The sequence below is a fragment of the Cyrtonyx montezumae genome, unplaced genomic scaffold (genome assembly GCF_038088225.1).
Source record: "Cyrtonyx montezumae isolate F1298 unplaced genomic scaffold, pur_monq_1.0 scaffold_7, whole genome shotgun sequence".
Classification (NCBI taxonomy): domain Eukaryota; kingdom Metazoa; phylum Chordata; class Aves; order Galliformes; family Odontophoridae; genus Cyrtonyx; species Cyrtonyx montezumae.
In genome coordinates this window covers 21214674-21234957 of record NW_027072078.1, presented here as the reverse complement: position 1 = coordinate 21234957, position 20284 = coordinate 21214674, and the positions used below count along the sequence as shown (strand labels likewise).

The following is a 20284-nucleotide window of genomic DNA, read 5'->3' as shown; positions in this document are numbered from 1 at the left end:
GCTTATATGTAGTCATATATAGTTGCTTTCTCCTATTCACGTATGTGTGAGACAGATAGCTGAAAAAGGGAGGATGCTTGTACTGAAATTTTAGAGGGCAGTAACTTGATAAGCTGACAGAGAGGCTCTTCTAAAAATTCACTGATCCCAGTGAGCTACAGACAGGAGGTGGGCTGCTGGTAGAAAGGAGGTACCTGAAGATCAGTCGTTCTGCCTTTGGCTTTTACACCATGGATGATTGCAGGTGCCAGTTGGAAAAGGAGAAGATGCTTTGTGCCATCTTTTTGCACATGGGAAGTATGAGGCAAGCACAGGAGATAGGAGAAATGAAAGGTCTTAGCAAGAAGCACATGTAGGTTAAAGAAGCTGCCTTAACATTATGGTCAATTCTTTAAGGTGGAAACAGTAAAGACCGAGGAAGTAGATATTCCCCTGCAAGAAGAAGAGAGACGTCAGATGGAGGAGATCTTAAGGCTGGAGAAGGAGATTGAGAAGCTGCAGCAACAGAAAGAGGATCACATGTCTATCATCTGTGAAAACACCAGGAATGAAATCAACCGGCAGCGGGAGGAAGAGATCCAGAGGCTGGAAAAGGAGGCATCTAGGGTTGCCCAGGAGTTCTTGGAGCTGCTAGATTTTGGCAATCTGGATGAAAGCGTGCAGAACTTGGAGCGCTCGCTTTCTAGTGAGGGGACACTCAACATTGACTGCAGCCTCGTTGCACCGTTGGCTGAAGAAGAGGTGGATGAGGGTTTTCATGCTGAAGATGAAGTACGGCCAACTTCCAGTGTGGTGGTTGTCACTCATCAGGGCATGAAGAACATTGATAACTGCTTGGAGGGAGATGTGGGCACAAGACTTTCGCATCTCCAAAGGGAAGTGGGAGAGGCTGTCCCTGCTCCAGCACAGCCCATAGAAAGCAACAGTAGCCCAAGGGAGCAGAGTGCCCTCTCTGACCCGGCAGAAAGCAGTTACAGCACTGTCTCAGATACTCTGAGGAGTAACAGTGGAGAGGTGGGAGAGCCAATCTACAATTCCCCTCAAGATGTGGAGTCTGACTATGACCACGATGAATTGGATGGCTGTGGGGATGCAGGCAGTGCCTCAGCTGAGGCCCTGAATGGTGAGGAAAGTCTGAGGCACTCGCATGGCACCAGCTTGGACTCCAACCGGGGCAGCCTGGACTCGGTAAGAATCTCCCTCCATTCATTTTTCTGAACATCAGTGTGTGACTTTGTTGATACTTATAATATCCTTGATTGCTTACTGGTGCCTGATTGCTGTAGATATTCTTGCTAATATGTAACTCTCTCTTACATAAGTAACCAATTTGGAAAAAAAATGGGAAGAGCAATAGTCTGAGGGCCAGCAGGCTTGTGACTGTCCAGTATCACTGGTTCGCAAACCAGGGCATGTGTACCTAGGCTGGTTTAGGTTGCTTCCATCACCAGATATCAGCATAAGATTAAAAGCAATTAACATCTTGGAGGTATATGTCCTACCTCAGGGATTTCGCAGAATTAGTCTGAGCTGTCTGTAGGCAGTCACAAGAAGAAATGTGAAAGGCTGGGGTTTGATTTGTTCCCATCACTTCAAGAAGTTCTGTTAGTGTTCAGAGTCAATTTTCAGCTGGTGTGCACAAACTGAGCTATTGTAAGGACAGAAGAAATTACTGTGCAGATCGCTGTGGGTTCCAGTGCACACAAAGGCCATGGAAGCTTTCTGTTCCTAAAGCCAGGCCACTAGTCTTGCATTTGGCACATCTCAGCTTGGATCCCACACTGGGCCCTGGGCTTTCTGAGTCCCCCCACGCTAGCTGTTTAAGGGTGTCACAGTAAACCTCCAATAGACTAGAATGTCAGATAAGCCCACAAATGATTGTGTAGAGTTCAGGTGTGAAGCCAATGTGAGGCATAAAAATCCTTCAAACACACGATGTCTATGAAAGCATGGACTTGAATGACAAAATATCTCTTAGAAAATTACTCATTAAGACATTCAGTTTACTACCTTTGTTTTTCTTTTCCAATGGCAGATTTTGACTTCTTTTGAAAAATTGCATGTTTTTTTCCTGCTTGCCTTTCTCTAATGTCAGCTGCCAGCTGTCTAAATTTGTTGTGGTGTGATCTGCTTGAATAAAGGTGCCTTCTCTGCAGGCAGGTACTCAGAGATCACTGTCAAGTAATCCTTCAAGCTATGAATCATCCTGTCACAGTGCTTTCTACCATTCTTAACGTTTAAATAGAATTGGAGGATTTTGTTGTGCTCCTGGATGAGTAAGACTTGTGAAAAATCCAGTTGCAATGTGTCATGGCACGAGCCACAGGGAGTGGTAATTGCAGCTGGTCAGGGTCCCATCGGCAGTTCCAGAAGTACCTGCTTTTTGAAGCTAAATGGCAAGAGAGGGAAAATGAATGCATGGGAGAGGAATGAGACAAAGAGGGGGGCAGAGGGTTCACAGAGGTCAGAAATGGAAAATAAAAAGAAGCAGTGTGCATTTGGTGAAGGAAAAAGCTCATTGTAGGAAGTTTTATGTAAGGCAAGGAAAAAGCACAATTTGAGATTCCACATGTGAAGTACTTTCTTATGGCTGAGGGCAATTATCTAGTTGGAGAACAAGGATGAGTAAACACTGTATTATTTCAGTTATTTCAATCTTCGTTCTTTAGGATTCAGTTATTCTGGAATGGTTTTGGTTTTTTGTTTTGTTTTAATAAACTCGGCAAGGCATTTTCTTGCCAGATTAGATCAGTGCTCTGTCTTGGTCAGCATGCTGACCTGTCTGACAGAGAAATCTTCCAATATGAAAAATTCTCTCTTAATCCCATTAAATTAGATTTTGGACTGTGGGCTATGCCGTGAAATAGGAAGGTTTGCTTCTGAAAGTTACTGGAATTTTCTAACTGTGTCCACTGCTGAATGTCTCTCTCCTTTCTGGTATGAAAATTCCATGTTCTCTGGAGACTCTTGCTTAAGGCGTTAATGGGTAAGCTGTCAAGCTTTAGTTTTACAGTGTTGTTCTTTTTTATGAAGAGAGTATGTGTTTTGCACCTTCTGATCATGTGATTTCTGCAGTCTTGCTGCTTTGCTCCAGTCCTCCTGTGACTGGGAAGACCTGAGTAGAATGGATTCTTCTTTTCCTTTTAGTTTTTGGACAGTGAAGAGGAAGTGGATGTTTATATAGATACAGATGAAGAGTTTTGTAATGGGCGTGTCACCATCTTCAATGGCTCAGGACCACCCTATTTTCACAGCTATCTCTACATGAAGGGTAAGCAGCTTCAGCCAAAACCATGAAGGATTGGATCTTCTTGTATCTTTTATTCACAGTCGTTATCTTCCTTTGCAAATAATGCAGATAACTAGAAGGTTGGTGTCAAGAATTACGTTGACTATCTTTGGCTCTGAGGTGTGCCCACTTGGTGTGACTCATTCTGAACTACAAGACTGAAGACCATAGAAGAATATTTGAGTAGTGCATATAATTCACATGTATTTCACAAGTTTTGTTTTTCCTTTGTCCAGACTTCAGCGTAACCTTCATTCTCCCATTCAGCTCCCTTATTGCATGTGAAACTACAGTGTCACCTGAGTGCTTGTGGTGGAGGAACTGAGTGGGGAAATGGCCGTTGTTGCACATCTGATGAGATCTTGCTCCCTTGCTTTGCAGGAGGTCTCATGAACCCGTGGAGACGACGCTGGTGTGTTCTGAAGAACGAGGCCTTCATGTGGTTCCGCACCAAGCAGGAGGCACTGAAGTCAGGCTGGCTCTATAAAAAAGGAGGAGGCCTGTCAACACTTTCACGACGCAACTGGAAACGTCGCTGGTTTGTGCTTCGGGAATCCAAGCTGATGTACTTTGAGAATGATAGCGAGGAAAAACTGAAGGGGACAATTGATATCAGAAAGGCAAAGTGAGTGAGGAATTAATCCTTTTGATCCCTAGTATTTGTTCTCTAAATTGATAGCTAATGAAGCGTCCAGTGCTACCAACCATTTCATCACTCCCATAGGGACTGAGGAAAAGACGATTAGATGTTCTAGTTTTACTCTGTAGGGAGTCTGGAATTATTTGTTAGTCTCTTTCCCAGTCTTGCATTTCATAATTTGGCAGAAGTTCTTTGAAAGTGATGGATGAAGCCAGACCAGGAGGAGCTGATTAAGTACATACCCCATGCAGTCTACCCTACCCTGCCTCCATCTGCTTCTTGGCTTCTCTAGGCGTTTCACAGAGATGGTATGAAGCTCACAGTAGGCTTTGTGTTTGGCAGCATACACTATGCCTTTTCCTGAGCCTTCAAAGCTCTTTTGCCACCATAGCCAGTTCCTCAGCTCTTGCTCTCACAAAGGAGAGACTTGTCACCTTTTTGCTGTATGCAGCCCTATAATCTGCCAGAAAGAATGACACATCCCACTTTGTAAACAGCAGTCTATACTGACCTCCCTGTTATCTCTTCTGTCTAGTGGCTTGAGCTGGTGCTTGAAGGTGATTCAGTTAACTCCTTAAGTTTTACTTTTATAGTAGATTAATCTATTTAAGAGGATCCCAAAAGTCATAACATGAACATAACTGAAACAGTCTGTTCCTGTAAAAGATTTTCAGCATGTGGCTGTTGTAATTTGCTGTGTTCCAGGGAGATTGTGGACATTCATGAAAAAGAGAATGCTTTGGACATTGTGACAGAAGACAGAGTTTATCACATTGTGGCAGAGTCACCTGAAGATGCCAGGTATAAGAGGGTTATTTTGTTATAGTTGTTCATTTGGTTCAGATCTGACCTAGCTGCTCATGGGAGAGCCTGGGAAACACAGTCCCAGGAGAAAAAGAGAGATCCATTGCTAAGAGTCATCTACTGGGAAGTGCCTCCCCTACTCTCTGTCACAGCTACTGAGGTGGTGGTTCAACCTATCAGTCACTCACAGGACTGCCACCTTCTGCATGTGGCTCTGAGCTTGCTGTTTTCAGGGGTTACTTCAGGAGAGGCACAAAACCTTAATATAAACTGGAACCTCTAATAGCTGATTTATTTATTAAATGGAATCTTGAATCAAACAAAAAGTCTATTCATGTTGCCTGTAAATGATTGCGAGAGCAGCTGGGTTTTATCCAGGAGACAGAGAAAATGCTGTGGCTTATCAGAGTCTGTAGTGTCATCTGATAAAATCTTCCCAGTGAGAAGCAAACAAATGACTCATATCCTTCCTTCTTGGCGGCCAGGCTGGGCAGTGGGAATCAGTTGTTTGAGGGCAGGTTGGACAACCTGTTCGGGCTATAGGAAGCCAAGTTAAGAGGTTACTAAGCCTGGCTCCTTATGTCTTCCCCACCCTTCTTCCACTCTTAGCAAGGCTTTTGCATTGTCAGCCCAGCTCGTGTAACTGTTCCTCTTATCTACTTTCATCTGACTCAGTGACTTATTTGGTTTTGTTGTTATTTTGTTTGGGTGTAGGGGGAGGAAAAGGTTAAGTGTTTGGACACAAATAAATGAAGAGTAGCTAAACAGATGATAAACAACAAACTCAAGGGGTATTAGCTGAAGAGATATGGCCATTTCTTAACTCAGAACCTCCGCTACTGCCATAGCTGTGCCTTAGGATTACAGAATTGTCAGAGCAAGTGATGCCCACGTGTGGTCTGTGTCACAGCAGCCTCTGTCCTGAGAGAGAGGACACAACACTTGCAAAGAGCAGATCAGCAGATGTCCTAGAGTATCCAGTTTGAGAACCCTCCACGAAGTCTAGATGTTTGCCAGTCTCACTGAAGGCTGCAGATAAGAATCTGCTTGTTCTGCAACAGAGACTCAGCCTGCGGATACATCTGTAATAAGAAGCCCTTTCACAGACAAATAACTTCACTCCAAATGAACTTATAAAAACCTCGTGATTAATGGAAAGCCGTATGACTTTCAAGTTTATGAGCAGATGAGAGGGTAGTTAAGAAGGCTCCAGGAGTCTGCAGGACTGGGTCCCTGAAGATCCCAAGTGACCCTGCCTTTACAGCGGCTGTATGCTCTTCTCATTCTGCTGCCACGTGCTCCCTGGCAAGGTTGCTGCCTGCTTGAGTAGCAGTTCCTTGAATAACAAGTAGAAAACTGGATTTTTTGGGAGCAGCTGTCAGTGGCTTGGGGAACATACACAGAATTTCCACGGGTAAATAGGAAGGAAGGAAGACATTAGGGTACGCTATGATCAGCCTGAGATGTTTTGCAGCATTGCCTGTAGGAAACTGAATGAAGCAATGTTCCCACTGGCAGCTTTCCAGGTTCTTTGATGATATTCTAGACCTAATTTTGCTACCCAAATCCTAACGTTGTGTCTGTTTTGATTGCCAGCGGTTGGTTTAATGTCCTGAGCCGAGTACACAGTGCTACGGCACAGCAGCTGAGAGAAATGCAAGATGAACAAGCCAATCCAAAGAATGCTGTGGTGAGTTACTGTGCAACCAGTCCGTGGGCATGTCCAGTGCCATCTGCATTTAACTATTTTGTGCATGTTTTTCCAGCACGTGGCAGTGCTGTAGTTCCTGAGTAGTATAAGAAAACTGCACAATGCTCATAGAAAAGAGGATAAGCAGTGAGGAACAGGGTGGTTGTGGTGGATGTCAACTCAGTTACTGGTGGCTCTCCTCTTTGGTTTGCCTCTTGCAGATAAAATGGTTTTGGATGGGACTGTGGGACTAGGCTTTGTCACAGTTTTCTTGACAGAAGATAAAGAGTTGAGAAGGGCAATGTAGTTATGTGTTCTACTGGTACTGAGATGTGGAGGCAGAGGTTATTTCAGACCTTCATGGTGCTGTCTGGAAATGTGCAGCTCTTTCCTCCTGTCCTCTGGAGCCCTTGCACACCTTCTCATGCAGTTAGGGAGCAAAGATGACTCACTCATGCCTTTCTCATACTCTCATTTCTACTCAAGCTATTGGAATTCGTAAGAATGTTTTCAGCTTCAATCTTATTCACTACGAAGAGCGCCTGTAGTTTAACATGCGAGCAATTCCTGTTGCCTGTCTCTTTTGCTGTACAGGGAACCCTGGATGTTGGGCTTATTGACTCTGTCTGTGCCTCAGACAACCCTGACAGGTAGGTACTACAACCTCACTGCCTCTTAGATTGGAAATTCCCTCACATATTTTTGTGGGTAGGTTTGGATTTTGCTTGCAGTTTGTATTTGTTTAAACTTGTATGGGTTTGTCTCACAAATAAGCTCAGCTGAAATCCCTGCTTTCCAGGCGTGAAGGTCACAAGTGTGTTATTGTCTTTTCAGTACTGTCCCGTCCAAAAAGTGGGAGCAGCATAATCTTAATGTCATTTCATATTTTTTTAATATTTTTTAATGCTTTGCATTAGCATTTAATTATTTCCTACAGTGTTAACAGTTCAGCCAGAGCCCAGCTTCTCGCTGCAGCGCTGAAGTTAAATGTTAGTTATTAAGCCATTTACCTCTTTGCTCTGGTTTTTGTGTAATTGTTTTCTCACACAGGTTTCAGGAACTTTGTGGGTGCTAGTTTAGATGATGTGTACTTCGGTAGCAAGCTAAGATTTCTTTTAATCGAAAGCTTTTTCTGGTATTCAGCCCAGACTCCTTATAGTTAATCTACATCCTTCTAAAAAAAGAAATAAAAGAGCACAAATAGTAAGCTGAACAATCAGAATTTCTTCATGGATCTGCTGAGGTATGCTCTTCTGGAGTGTCAGTGTTTGAATTATGTTAAACAAATTCTGAAGAGAATGCTTATTTCTCTTGATTTTATGCAGCTTATTTTTATCTTCTGCTGCTGGGACCTGCGTTTTCTACTGCATCACTGGTTTTAATAAGTGCAAGCAGAGCAGCTGCACTGGCTCAACCCAGTGGTACCAGCATGAGCTAAGCCCTATCAAAGTCTTGTGCGTATGAAACCAGGATGTTTTATAGCTGGTCCTTAGCTAATGAATGTATTATTGTCTTGGAAATAGTTCTAGAATGGTGTTTTATTCTACCTGACAGGTCTTTGCATTCATCAGTTTGCAGACCAGCTGTGCAGGAGATGCTCCCAATTGTTTTTTCACTTCTCTGTAGTTTGTATCCAAAGATTCTGCATTGCGTGCAGAACTCTGGAGAACGTGGCTATGTGCCGTGACTAAAGATATTTGTATGGCTGTGGCTGATGCTTATTGCTTATCTTTTCTTGCAGACCAAACTCTTTCGTGATCATCACAGCAAATCGAGTGATTCACTGCAACAGTGACACCCCTGAGGAGATGCATCACTGGATCTCCCTGCTACAGAAACCGAAAGGTGAATCTAAGGTCGATGGACAGGAATTCCTTGTGAGAGGTAAGAGGAAATGCATGCAATTATGATACATGAAACTCATCTGTTTGTGATCTGAGCAGGAGGATTGACTGTAGCTAATCCAAGTGCTTAATAGTGTATAGCAGCAGCATTTGCTGCTCCCAACGCACAGTCATTGCCTGCTCCCCCCACCCTTCTGCTTGTTGCTTGTTGCCTCCTGTGTGCTGCTGACACTGGCTCTTCTCTGGCTCCACTTCAGGTGAATGTAGGAAGCTGAACGTGGAAGAATAAGTATTTACTTCTACTTCTATTTTTCTGTTGTTTGTCCCATAGCCTAATTCAACATTGTCCAGCAAATGCCAGCAGGGAATAGGGAGGGAGTATGGCTGCTTTGGAGCAGCTGGCTTAGACTGACTGTGACATGACACTGCAGCTTTTGTTCTCAGAAAGCTCTGTTCCTTCTGACACCTGTCATGTTGAGACGGAGGGAGGGAGAGCTTTGTGAGATTGTTGCTGCACTCAGCTTAACAAGCCAACCTGATTCTGATAGACACTGAGAATACTGCTGTAAGGCTGAGCAAAAGATAAACTCTGTCCCTAGTTAGAGCTTGACTGGAGACGGAGGCAGCGACACGTGAGTAGTGTTCCTGCACATATTACTAAACTTCTTCCCCTTTGTCTCAAATATTTTACAATCTCCTCAGTACTTTCTGCTCATCACGCAGTCTTTAATATACAAAAACACTCAGGTCTCTACCTGTGGAAAGAAAGCACTTAAACAAATTGCCCTGCATCTTCCAGAAAGTACCTGTGATGGAGTAGAGATCTGAGAACGGTCATGGCAAGCCAGAAGGACTGGAAGATAAAGGTCAACAAAATGTGGCATAAGCCTTCCATCTTGGTTTTGAACATTTCAAGGAGATTGTCTGATAACAGCTCATGTAACAGCTGGAGTACCTTAAATTCAAAATACTTAACTGCAATTCAGTGGTTCCTTTCGTCTCATACTGTTAATTAAAGAAAAAGTACAAATGTTCCTTTGACAAGTCAGTGTCGCAGTAATGTATTAGACAGTGGTATGGTCACAGAAGCATATATTTGAGAAGCTCAGTTTCTTTATCTTCCCTTACTGTGCGGCCTCTGGTCACAGTTCAGCATTCTTTGAACTTTTTGCCTTGTGGGTGGACGTTGGTTTGTAGACCTCTGAATAGAAAACTGTCTTTTTGATAGGTATAGCAACGTAGAATATAATTTTTTTCTTTATAGTACTGATATATTTATTTTTCCTTCTGGAACCTAACATGAGAGAGATATTCTTTGTGGTTGTGGGAGCAAGAGAGATGCATGTAATGCTTAAAGATCATTCCGTTACAATAAATGTATCACCAAACATCTTCTGTCTGGGTTTGGATAGGTGTTTGACATTTCTTTGGAAGAATGACTTGTAAATGATTTATTCCCATGGTCATGGCTTCTGAGAGAAGTATCCCAGACAGAAGATGTCCTGATGGTGGTAACAGACTGTCACAGATCACCAAGAAGAAAGTACATTGGGCTGAAGGATAGAACAGGTCAATGGAAATTTGTCTGGTTTCTTAGAGTTACTGTGCAGGATGCTATTTTAGCCAGTAAAGCAAGGCTGGTGGGCCCCAGTAGGAGCTTTTTGCGGAGAGTTTGCATTCTGATCCCGGAGTGAAAAGAGCCACCAGATAAGAGTCAGGCTTGATGTTGCGGTGAAAGACAACCACTGACACATCTGTGTTCCTGTACTAGGCTGGCTTCATAAGGAGGTTCAGAGCAGCAACAAAGTGTCCTCTTTGAAGATGAAGAAACGCTGGTTTGTGCTGACAAACACTGCCCTTGATTACTACAAGTCGTCTGAGCGCACAGCTGCCAAGCTCGGCACACTTGTGCTCAATAGCCTCTGCTCCGTAGTGCAGCCTGACGAGAGGGTCTTTAAAGACACAGGTAAGAAGAGGGAAGCAGTGATCTGCAGGTGAGCCATGTGTGGAGTTGCCTGAAGGAGGGAGGGTGCAGGAATGTTGTGTGCATCTTGAGTATATTTGAGGCTCTGTGGTTGCAGACATTATCCCCACACAAACCATAAGAGACTTGCCAAGGGCTGCAGAACAGTGTGCAAGTGATGATAATTCCCTCTTACGTAATGGAGATGCAAGGCATGGATGTTTTTTCACCAAGTAATGTCATTATCTATCTTTTCCCAATCTCTGGGTTCTTAAAGCTCAAAGGTAAATACCACTAACATTGTAAATAACTGGGATCACTGTTATTATTTTAAATGACAGCAATGGCGTACATCTGCAGACTTTTTTGCAGCATCACTCAACTTGCTAGAAGCATGAGTTTGTCTACATTCGCTTTCTCAGCGATGCAATGCCACTCTGGGAAGGCAGGGTCCAGTGTGATCCTCCAGTGTGGGATGAGACAAGGGGTGAACTTTCCTGACAAAGGAGGTGAAGCTTAGAACAAAATTGAAATAATGCATTTTTGAGTACTGAAGTTACCTGGGGCATCTTGTTTTGCTGGAAGCAAACCTCTTGCAGCAGGATACTATGGCTTATTTAATAAAAGGAGATGAGAGGATATTTCTTCTGCTCGCTTACAATAAGTCTTCCACATTTGTGACCTCAACATATATCTAGGTCTGTTTGCAGTGGAGTGAATTGCCATCAGTCTGACTTTCTTTCAGTTTGTCAAGTACATTGTTTTTAAAATGTATGAGAATTGATTTGGCAGTCTGACTGAGTGATGTGCATTGTCTGGTCATTTTTTGAGTGATTAATCACACAATGTAGCTCAGATCTGAACTGTGAAAGGAAGCTGCCTGGTTATTGCAGAAGTATGTATGTTACACTTTGATCCTGATGTCTTGGAAAGCTTTGTGCCAAAACCTGAGTTGGGACCATCCTGCTGCTAAGCCCATTTTGGTAACTGGGGACAGTATTGTCTGCCCAGTCCATTCTAACCAGGCACATGGTACTTTACTATCAAAGAAGCAAAGGTTTTCCTCAAACACGTGTTACAGATGAAAAGAGAACATGAAACAGAAGCAGATTTCACCTTCCAGCTTCTTTGTGTCTCTACAGGCTACTGGAACATCATTGTTCATGGGCGAAAGCACTCGTACAGACTGTACACAAAGCTGCTGAATGAAGCTATGCGCTGGGCCTCTGCCATTCAAGGTGTCATTGACAGCAAGGTTCCCATAGAAACACCTACACAGCAACTCATTCGTGACATTAGGGTAGGTAGCACCATGCTGATTCCTGTGCTGCTAGGAATGGGATTGCAGTCCTAGGATAACAAAACATCAAAGAAACTAAAATGATTGTGTGCCTAAATAATAAAATCTAATATAACTTTCCTTTAATTGGTGCACTGTCTGGACTGTGTAACCCTAGGCTGCATGGTCCTAGGATGGAAGAAATGGAAGTCAGCTAATATAACCAAGCTTTTAAAAATGATTCAAGGGGAATCTGGGGAAATACCAGCGGGCCATACTTGGCATATCTCCTAACAGTCTTTCAGGAGATGAGCAGGCATGTGGATGGTGGTGATCCTGGCCATAAAGTTTACTTTAACTTCCAAAAAGCTTTGATAAGTCTTTTTGCAAAGGCGTTTAAGAAGTTAAGCTGTAGTGAGACAGGAAGAAGGACTTCTCGTGGACAAAATATTAGTTAAAGGTTAAGCTGCAGAGGTTTGCATGAATGGTTGGGTTTCTTGTTGGAAAAAGCATTTCCAATGCTTGTGTGCTAGTTGCTGTGTAGCTCTGTTTGTAAGTGATCTTGAGAATTGAATAGTGAGCTGATTGAGGCTGCTAGCAATACTAAATTACAGCAGTCAAAACTAAAGCTGGTTGTGAGGAGTTCCTAAATGTCTTTTGATGTGCATATGTGGGGTAAAAGAACAGTTGAATTTCAGTGCTGATGAATTCAAAGTAATGTGCATCAGGAAAAACATATGCATTGTGATCAGCTCTAAAAAAGATGCAAAGCCACCCTGGAAGAAAGAGCTGAGTGTCATCACAGAGAGTCTCAGCTCTGTGTTTGAGGTTAAGTGGAACATCAGTTATTGTTAAGGAAAGCATATAACACAAAATACAGAAGAGTGAGATGCCAGTGTGTATAATAGTGGCTAGCCTGCATTTTCAACACCATGTGTATGCTTGTTGCCTGTTCAGTAGACACATGTAGTATGACCAGGCATATGCAGAGAGAACAGGGTCTTTGTTAGATACTCAACATGTTGGATCCGTGGACAGAAACTCCATTAACTACTTAATGTTGGAAGGATGTATGAGGGTGGAATCATGCCACACATTCCTTATGTGACTGCAATAGGCGTGAGCCACAAGCCACATACCATGTGCTTGGTGACCTTTGGTATGATCCAGTATGGCTGTTGCTACATTTTATTTTCAGAAATAACATACAGACTAATTTTAAATGTTAATTATGCTTTTGTGACCTGTAGGTGTGCAAAGGAGGTTGTTGACCCTAAATGTATATAAGGGCATCTTGGGAATGACTGTGGCCACTTGCTTTTTCTTCCAGGAAAACAGCACTAACCTTGAAGTAGTGGAGCAGACGTACAGGAGGAACCCAATCTTGCGGTACACTCAGCACCCTTTGCACTCCCCTTTGCTCCCACTACCATATGGAGATGTCAGTGTCAACTGTAAGTATTTCAACCATGTGACAATCTCCTCTAATTTTGAGGATCAGTGAGGAGCCTTAACACCACAAAGATGGTCTCTTAGCTCCCTCTATGCAGGTGAAGTTCATTTGGAGCAGTACATCTCACAGGATTCAGAGAAAGGGATTAGTGCCTTTGTCTTTCCAGAATGTGTTCTGCATCTGCAGTGTTGTGGTTGAGGAGCACTGATTCTTGTAAATAGGGGAAGATAGCTGATCTAGGGGATGTGCAGCCTGCCTCCTTGAGTTGCAGACGGTTCCAGTGTAAGTCCTAGAACAGGATTACAACATGCAGCTGTCAATGAGATAGTATTTGTAGAGAAACCGATACAGACTGCAAATGAATCTTTTCTTCAAATGCTCTGGGAACAGGAGGTAGCTAGGCCTTCAGATAGCCAAAGTGTGACAGTGGCACTGAGTCAGAGCAGATGCACGATAACTTTTTGCAAGTATATATCAGCATAGAGAGACCTCATGTTGGGAGGGGGAGTGAGAATTAGATTTCTGTTAGGAAATTCTTCCTCTGAGGGATGTGTCAAAGGATGGCAGTTGAAATGTCGTTAACAAAGGTTACGGAGCAAGTCAATAGAAAGAGTAGAACAAGATGCCAAGACCATCTGATCACCTATGTGAGGGAATTTAGGAGTGCACTAGGTGAATTATTAACAACAGCAAGCAATATCTTGCTTAAAATTGTCCTGATGCCAGGGGAATGGCATTTATCAAAGAAATGACATATAGATAATTAGTGCCTCTCTTATAAAAGGGCTTCAGGAGAGATCTGGAGGATTTCAAATTGGTAAGTCTGACTTCAGGAATCAACTAAGAGTCTGTAATAGAGAGCAGCACTAGAGAACAAGTTGATAAGGGCTTTGTAGAAGCAAGTTATACCTCAAAAATGTCTGAGAGCACTTTGAAAGAGTTGCCAAGGCTTACTGGTACAGATTATCCTCTGTTGTGGTATAACCTAGTGGGCAGATTCCCAGGGCATATTTCAGCAAGCTCATAAAGCCTTTTAAACAAATTGAATTGCTTCAAGATTATAAGAAATCTTTAGTCAGTTAATTCCATGTTTAAGTGATTAAAAAGTATAAATAAATGCAGTCTTGTAAAAGAGAATGGTCATCACAGGATTTCAGCAGAGGTCAGTGCTAGCACTGGTAGTGTTTGACATATTCATAACTGAAGTAGAAAAGGGGACGAGCTCTGAAGTGACAAAGTTTGGTGATGATTCCAAACTGGCACGCTAGAACCGAAAGCTGCTGACATATATGTGACATATAGAAGAATCTTTAATGCCGAATGACTCAAGTACAGAGTGTTTGTTCTCCAGAAATTAATTTCAATCTGGATACCCAAAGCAATGCATTTGGGGAAGAGCAGTCTGACACAAAGCGGTGTTGGGTCTCTGTGATCTTGTTCTGCTTAGGGAAGTGAGCATCAGTTAGCACAGCTTTATGGAAATGTCAGCTGTTATGCTGAGCAGGTAAACAAAACAGCTAATGCTAGGATTTGAATGCTTAGAAAAGGGAAAAGAAAGAGGCTTTATGCCGCTATATTGATGTGTTGTGCACTTGCATGTTGAGTACAGAATGCATTTTGGCCTTCAGTAACAAAGAAATATGAGAAGTTAAAAATGTTCAAAGGCACAGAAAGATTTGCATCCAACAAAAAGGTTAAATTGAGGAGGACTCTTCAGTGTCAGAAAAAGAAAATTAAGGCTGGAGGAATGTCATGGAGAAAGTAAAAGGGGAGCAACTGATCACTGCCTTTTGTGATACAGGGATCAAATTAAATGACAAATTAAAAGCACAGAAACAAACAAAAAGTGTGATGTTCTAAGAATAGATTGGCACTTGGGGTCAGTTCATTGCTTGTTTTGCTTTGTTGTTTTTTTTTCCTTGAACTGAACTATATTTCAACATTAATTTCCTTCAGAAACAATATTCTGCTTTTCTATGTGGGATATTCAAAAATGAATTTGCAGTTGTGACAAGTTAAATATTGGCAAATACTACTTCAAACTGCATTTGCACATAAAGTAGAAGCATTAATGAATTGTAAGTTCAGGAGATGAGCTCATGCAGCTCCTTGGGTTGCTCTTCTTCCAACACAGACTACACTGTGGTTGCTCGTACTTCTGCTGGGCTGGTAGGAAGGGTGGGGATGCTCACCTCTCGTCACCTTTGTGATTGTTCCCCAGTGCAACAAGAAAAGGGTTACAGCAGCTTACAGGATGAAGCAGTGAAGATCTTTAACTCCCTTCAGGAGATTGAGACGGTGTCTGACCCCATACCAATTATCCAAGGCATTCTTCAGACCTGCCACGACCTGAAGCCCCTTCGTGATGAAGTGTATTGTCAGCTCATCAAACAAACAAATCACATGCCACATCCCAACAGTACTGGGAACCTGCATCATTGGCAGCTGATGGCATGTATGAGCTGCACTTTTCTGCCCAGTAGAGGGATCCTTCGCTACCTCAAGTTCCACCTGAGAAGGTGAAAATCCTTTTCATTTGTGTTATTTCCTTTCTCTCTACTTGTCTTGTGCTGTCTTTGACATAATTCCAGGAATTAACTGGCCTGCTCTTCCTGCAGTTGCATTTAACATCAGTATCTCTACCTGCAGTGGTCCAAGTTATTTGGTAATGTTCTTGTGTTCTGTTTCACTGTGTAATGGCTTATTTTACTTCCCTTTCAACTTAGGGTAAAAGACCTTTTTCCAGACTCTGAAATAGACAGATACGCACAATTCATCAGTGATTCCCTGAAGAGAACAAAGACAAGGGAGTTTGTGCCCTCCCAGGAGGAAATACAGGCTCTTCTCACCCGTGAAGAAATGACCACAACGGTGTACTGTCATGGTGGGGGCTCCTGTAAAATCACCATCAATTCTCACACAAGTGCTGGGGAGGTAAAGCATTTGTAGCATTAACCAGATCTAAGAACTCCTCTGTGTCTAGGTACTGAATCCGTTGAAGGGACTTCTTTTCTGTATTCATTTCCAATTTTTCAGGGTTTAGGAAAAGTATTTCTTTATTTTCATTCCTGGGAATATGAGTTGACCACTGTCAGAGTTGGGCTGAGTAGAGTTGTATATATTGGTATTCTCAGTGACATAAGTCCAGCTATGCCAGCTTCCATCACCCTGCTCTCACTCTTCTATCTCCATTCTCTCCATGGATTTTCTGAAAGCGTGTGCAATACCTGCACTATAATCTGCATCTGTCCCTTGATTTTTGCAGGTGGTTGAAAAGCTGATCCGAGGTCTAGCAATGGAGGACAGCCGTAATATGTTCGCTCTCTTTGAACATAATCAACAGGTGGACCGCGCTGTTGAGAGTCGAGTGATTGTGGCTGATATCTTGGCCAAGTTTGAGAGGTAGAAGAATGTTTCATAGAGTTTTTATTTTACCTCCAAGTTGGTCATAACCCTGGGTTAAGTGAGAGTACAGTCAGGTAGTTTTATCCAAGGGATATGCAGTGTTTCAAGAGTTCGCTTTGATGTGAACTTCCTTTTGGTAAGGTTCAAGTGCTCTTTCTCACTGTGTGGAAAACCACATTCACATCTGTTTCAGTGACAAAGAAGCATTACCTTGGCAGGACAGACTCTTTGGTGCCTTTATCAAAGAGTAATGCTTTCCTGGCAGAGCTCAGAGAAGGGTTGATTAAGTCCCTGTGCTGTCTTGGTTATTCCCTCTCTGTGAAAGGAGAGTGCTGCCTCCTCGCAGTGAATTATTACATAATGCCTATGCATTTAGAAGTAGCAAGGGCTACCAGCAGTTCAAAACAGCTTATAAAATCAAGCACCATAAAAATGAGAAGTTTTCTTGCATAGTAACTTGGTTATTTTGATTAATGGGGTGGGTTAATATGAGCCACACAAACAAATGCCATCTGTGGGCTCCTTGTCTAAGAAAATGATATAGCATGGAAGAGTTGAACAATGGAGATGGAGATCCTGCTTGTCAGGTGTTTGGAACTGTACGGTCATAGCCATCAGTGGTTGCTTTGATGCCTGTTGAGACATTTCTGAACTGTAAAGAGTAACTGTGCTTGCCCTGCTTATGAGTGCATGCTCTTAGGGACCATCTCAACAATGCAGCTTTCAGTGCCGCTTCCTTAGAAGTTATTGGCTTCATCTCCTCTAGTTAGGTACATGTGACAGTTAGTCTATTTGGATAAATGATTGAGGGTACTCAGCCCAGTGTCTTTATATCAGTTAGAGCTGATAACGTTCTTGTCAATTTATATCATAATAACTGTATCAGAAAATATAGCAAAGATTGGAATCAGAGCTCCAATTTCTTACTGTGAGCTGTGATTTTTGTGGAGGAAGCTTGCCAGTTCCAAATGGTGACGAGATCGATGCTTTTCACAGACACAAGTTGACATGGAAAGAGCATCTTGAAAATGGAGAGTGTTCTGTGCCCTCCCTCCAACTCCTAGATCCATTGATCCAATCTGTTGGTCAAGTATATGTGATGAGAACTTTTGGTTCTTTTGAATCAAGATTTCAGTTAACTCAGAGGAGCGAAATGGAAGCCACCAGAGAAGTCTGCTGCCCTGAGATTGCCCTGGCACATTAGATAGTTCTGTATGCTTTACGTTTCAGAAACCCAGGGGTACTTTTATAGCATGAGTTGTACTGTGGACATCCTAGTACCATAGTGTTTCTGGTTACTGTTTTTATTGTTTTTTTTCACTTTCCTGTCTTACAGACTTGCTGGCTCTGAGGAAGAAGAGGAGGAAGGACAGTGGCAGCTATATTTTAAACTCTATTGCTTCTTAGATATAGAGAACGTTCCCAAAGATGGAGTGGAATTTGCTTTCATGTTTGAGCAGGTAAGCAAGCAGTGGGAGACTTGGTTTCCAAGGGTGGCAGAAGCACGTTGGAGTATAAAGAAAACTGGATTATCTTTGCATTAGAAGTGGCAATGCTGATCTGCGAAGAGTTCATCTTTAATTTTAAAAGGTATATGAATTCAGATAATCATTTGAGATGACTGTGTGAAACAGGTGCTTCCTGAACACAAGTGTAAGGAAGGCTGGAAAATGTATATGCATATCAGCTTACAGGAACTGCATGGTCCTGGGGTGTGACGGGAACTGACTAAGAAAACTATCTTTCAGGCAGTTCCTCCCAGTTAACAATGAGGCACTGGAGTATAATACTATAAGGAGGGAAAAGAAAGCATAGGTGACAGTATTTGTCTACTTAATAATTTTCAAGTCACTATATTGTGTAGCAAAGTGATGCTGCCCAGGCCTGGTATTAAATAACCCTACTGTTAAGGAAGCTGAACTAAACTGAGTAGAGTAGCTCATCCACCAGTTGCAGAAGTTGTCATCTTTACTTTGACCTCCTCAATTAGGCCTTTCTGTCTGGGACTGGCTTTGTGTTAGGGCAAATACAACAGGAATCTGTACGTAGACCCAGCTGTGAGTTATGTCTCTGCTTTCTAATGAGTCTGGGGGACTTTCTGCTTGTTTGTAGGCTCATGAAAGCCTCATAGATGGTCATTTTCCTGCACCAGAGGACACTCTGCAGCGCCTAGCAGCACTTCGGCTGCAGTACCTTCATGGAGATTATTCTAAGATAAGTTGGAGTCTGGATGGAATCTACCCAGTTAACAGATTGAAATCCAAAATACTGCACTCCACAAAGAGCAGTGGAACCAGCAGTCACACTCTGGAGAGGAGACGGACCAGCTTCCTTGAAGGGACCTTGAAACGTGGCTTCAAGACAGGCTCTGTAAAGAAGCAGAAGGTAGAAGAAGAGCAGATGATGGAGATGTGGGTGAAGGAAGAGCTGTCAGCTGCTCGTGCAAGCATAGCACAGAAATGGACCAAGCTGCAGGGGCTCTCTCAGCATCAGGCCATGGTGAAATACATGGCCATTGTAAAGGAGTGGCCAGGTTATGGGTCAACCCTCTTTGACGTTGAGGTGAGAGATGTGTAAATGCGTTTAAATACTGCTGAGGAGAGAGTTCAGTCTGGAGAGCAGATGCAGCTCTGTGTATGATATTGCTCAGCAGCAGAAAGGAGCTTCAGGATGTGGCTATTCTGTATTAGTAAGCAGAGTAAGCTTGTAGTACTGCATACCCAAAAAGATGTGATGAAGAGGGCATCAGGCAAGAAAAACTGATGCATCCTGATTAAGTGAGACAGACAATTTTTCTGGACTTATAAAGATGGTAGCTAGGGGAATGAAAGTAAGATGAAGCCATGTTGTACTTGACAGAAAAAAATGCAAGCCTCCTCTGCAGCTGTGTTACAGAAACCTCTCAAACTAGGTCACTTTGGCTGCTGGAATTACGCTGCTGGAGTAGGGATCTGCAGCGTTTTTCCTTTGTGTTGCCTGGATGGATTGCATGCCCTTACTGTATTCACTGTAAAATAGTCTGTTTTAAATGTGATGAGGAGTGTTGGGTACTACAGTCATTTATGACTCAACCAGTATTTAACCACAGCAGTGTCACTTCTAAATCTTTGCAGCGGGAGTATCTGGGTGCTTCCTTCTGTAAAATTAATTAATTAATTAAAACTTCTATTGGAATAGAAAAGTGAAATATCCTGCAGCAACTGGAAATTGATGCCTTGAATTAAAGGTGATTCAGTTCTCCATTGTATTGATGCAAGACTTCTGTTTCTGCAGTGTAAGGAGGGAGGCTTTCCGAATGATCTTTGGCTTGGAGTCAGCACAGAGAATGTGTCTGTCTACAAACGTGGAGATCCTAAACCGTTAGAGACTTTCCAGTACGAGCACATTGTTTTCTTTGGAGCACCACAGCCCAACACCTTCAAAATTACAGTGGATGAGAGAGAAATGTTCTTTGAAACATCCCAGGTATGTGGAAGCACAAGGCTTGTTGCATGTGTGTGTTTACTAGCAGCGCTCCAGTAAAGCTCTAATTTCTGGGGACTAGGTGAGGTCATCTGAGAGAGCTCTTGCTGAGTGGATGGGACAGCCAAGGAAAAAGATGAAGGAAAGCTTAAACCTGAAGTGTTATAGTACCTGGTCTTGAATACAGAGATGTGCAGAAAAAGGAATGATGCTGATTAGAAAGTGGAGGAGATTGAGTGGTGTTCTAGGGCACGTGGAATTTCAGGTTTTGGGTGCTCAGTTACTTCATTCCTTTTCAGTTTATAAGTTGGGACTTCGCAAAATTACTGAAAGAAAAAAAAAAGTTTGGAAGCATTACACACGCTTTTCTTCGAGTTACAAGCTTTTTATATGCCAGTAAAACAGAGAACAAACTTGTCAAGTGTTAAAAGCTGTTGCTGTAAGATCACATTTCT

At 42.7% G+C, this 20284-nt stretch overlaps 1 protein-coding gene across 1 annotated transcript in view; it reads left to right on the top strand.

Moving 5' to 3' along the window:
* Window positions 1-20284, top strand: part of LOC136057954 (unconventional myosin-X-like) — a 68473-nt gene that overhangs the window by 45477 nt on the left and 2712 nt on the right. Inside the window, exons 25-40 of the mRNA XM_065751073.1 lie at window positions 397-1188; window positions 3148-3271; window positions 3671-3914; window positions 4635-4730; window positions 6330-6423; window positions 7018-7073; window positions 8165-8307; window positions 10039-10233; window positions 11373-11530; window positions 12840-12963; window positions 15184-15481; window positions 15689-15896; window positions 16228-16364; window positions 17704-17827; window positions 18480-18929; window positions 19641-19832. Of these exons, the coding sequence (XP_065607145.1) occupies window positions 397-1188; window positions 3148-3271; window positions 3671-3914; window positions 4635-4730; window positions 6330-6423; window positions 7018-7073; window positions 8165-8307; window positions 10039-10233; window positions 11373-11530; window positions 12840-12963; window positions 15184-15481; window positions 15689-15896; window positions 16228-16364; window positions 17704-17827; window positions 18480-18929; window positions 19641-19832 (3435 nt within the window). The remainder of the gene's footprint in view (window positions 1-396; window positions 1189-3147; window positions 3272-3670; window positions 3915-4634; window positions 4731-6329; window positions 6424-7017; window positions 7074-8164; window positions 8308-10038; window positions 10234-11372; window positions 11531-12839; window positions 12964-15183; window positions 15482-15688; window positions 15897-16227; window positions 16365-17703; window positions 17828-18479; window positions 18930-19640; window positions 19833-20284) is intronic.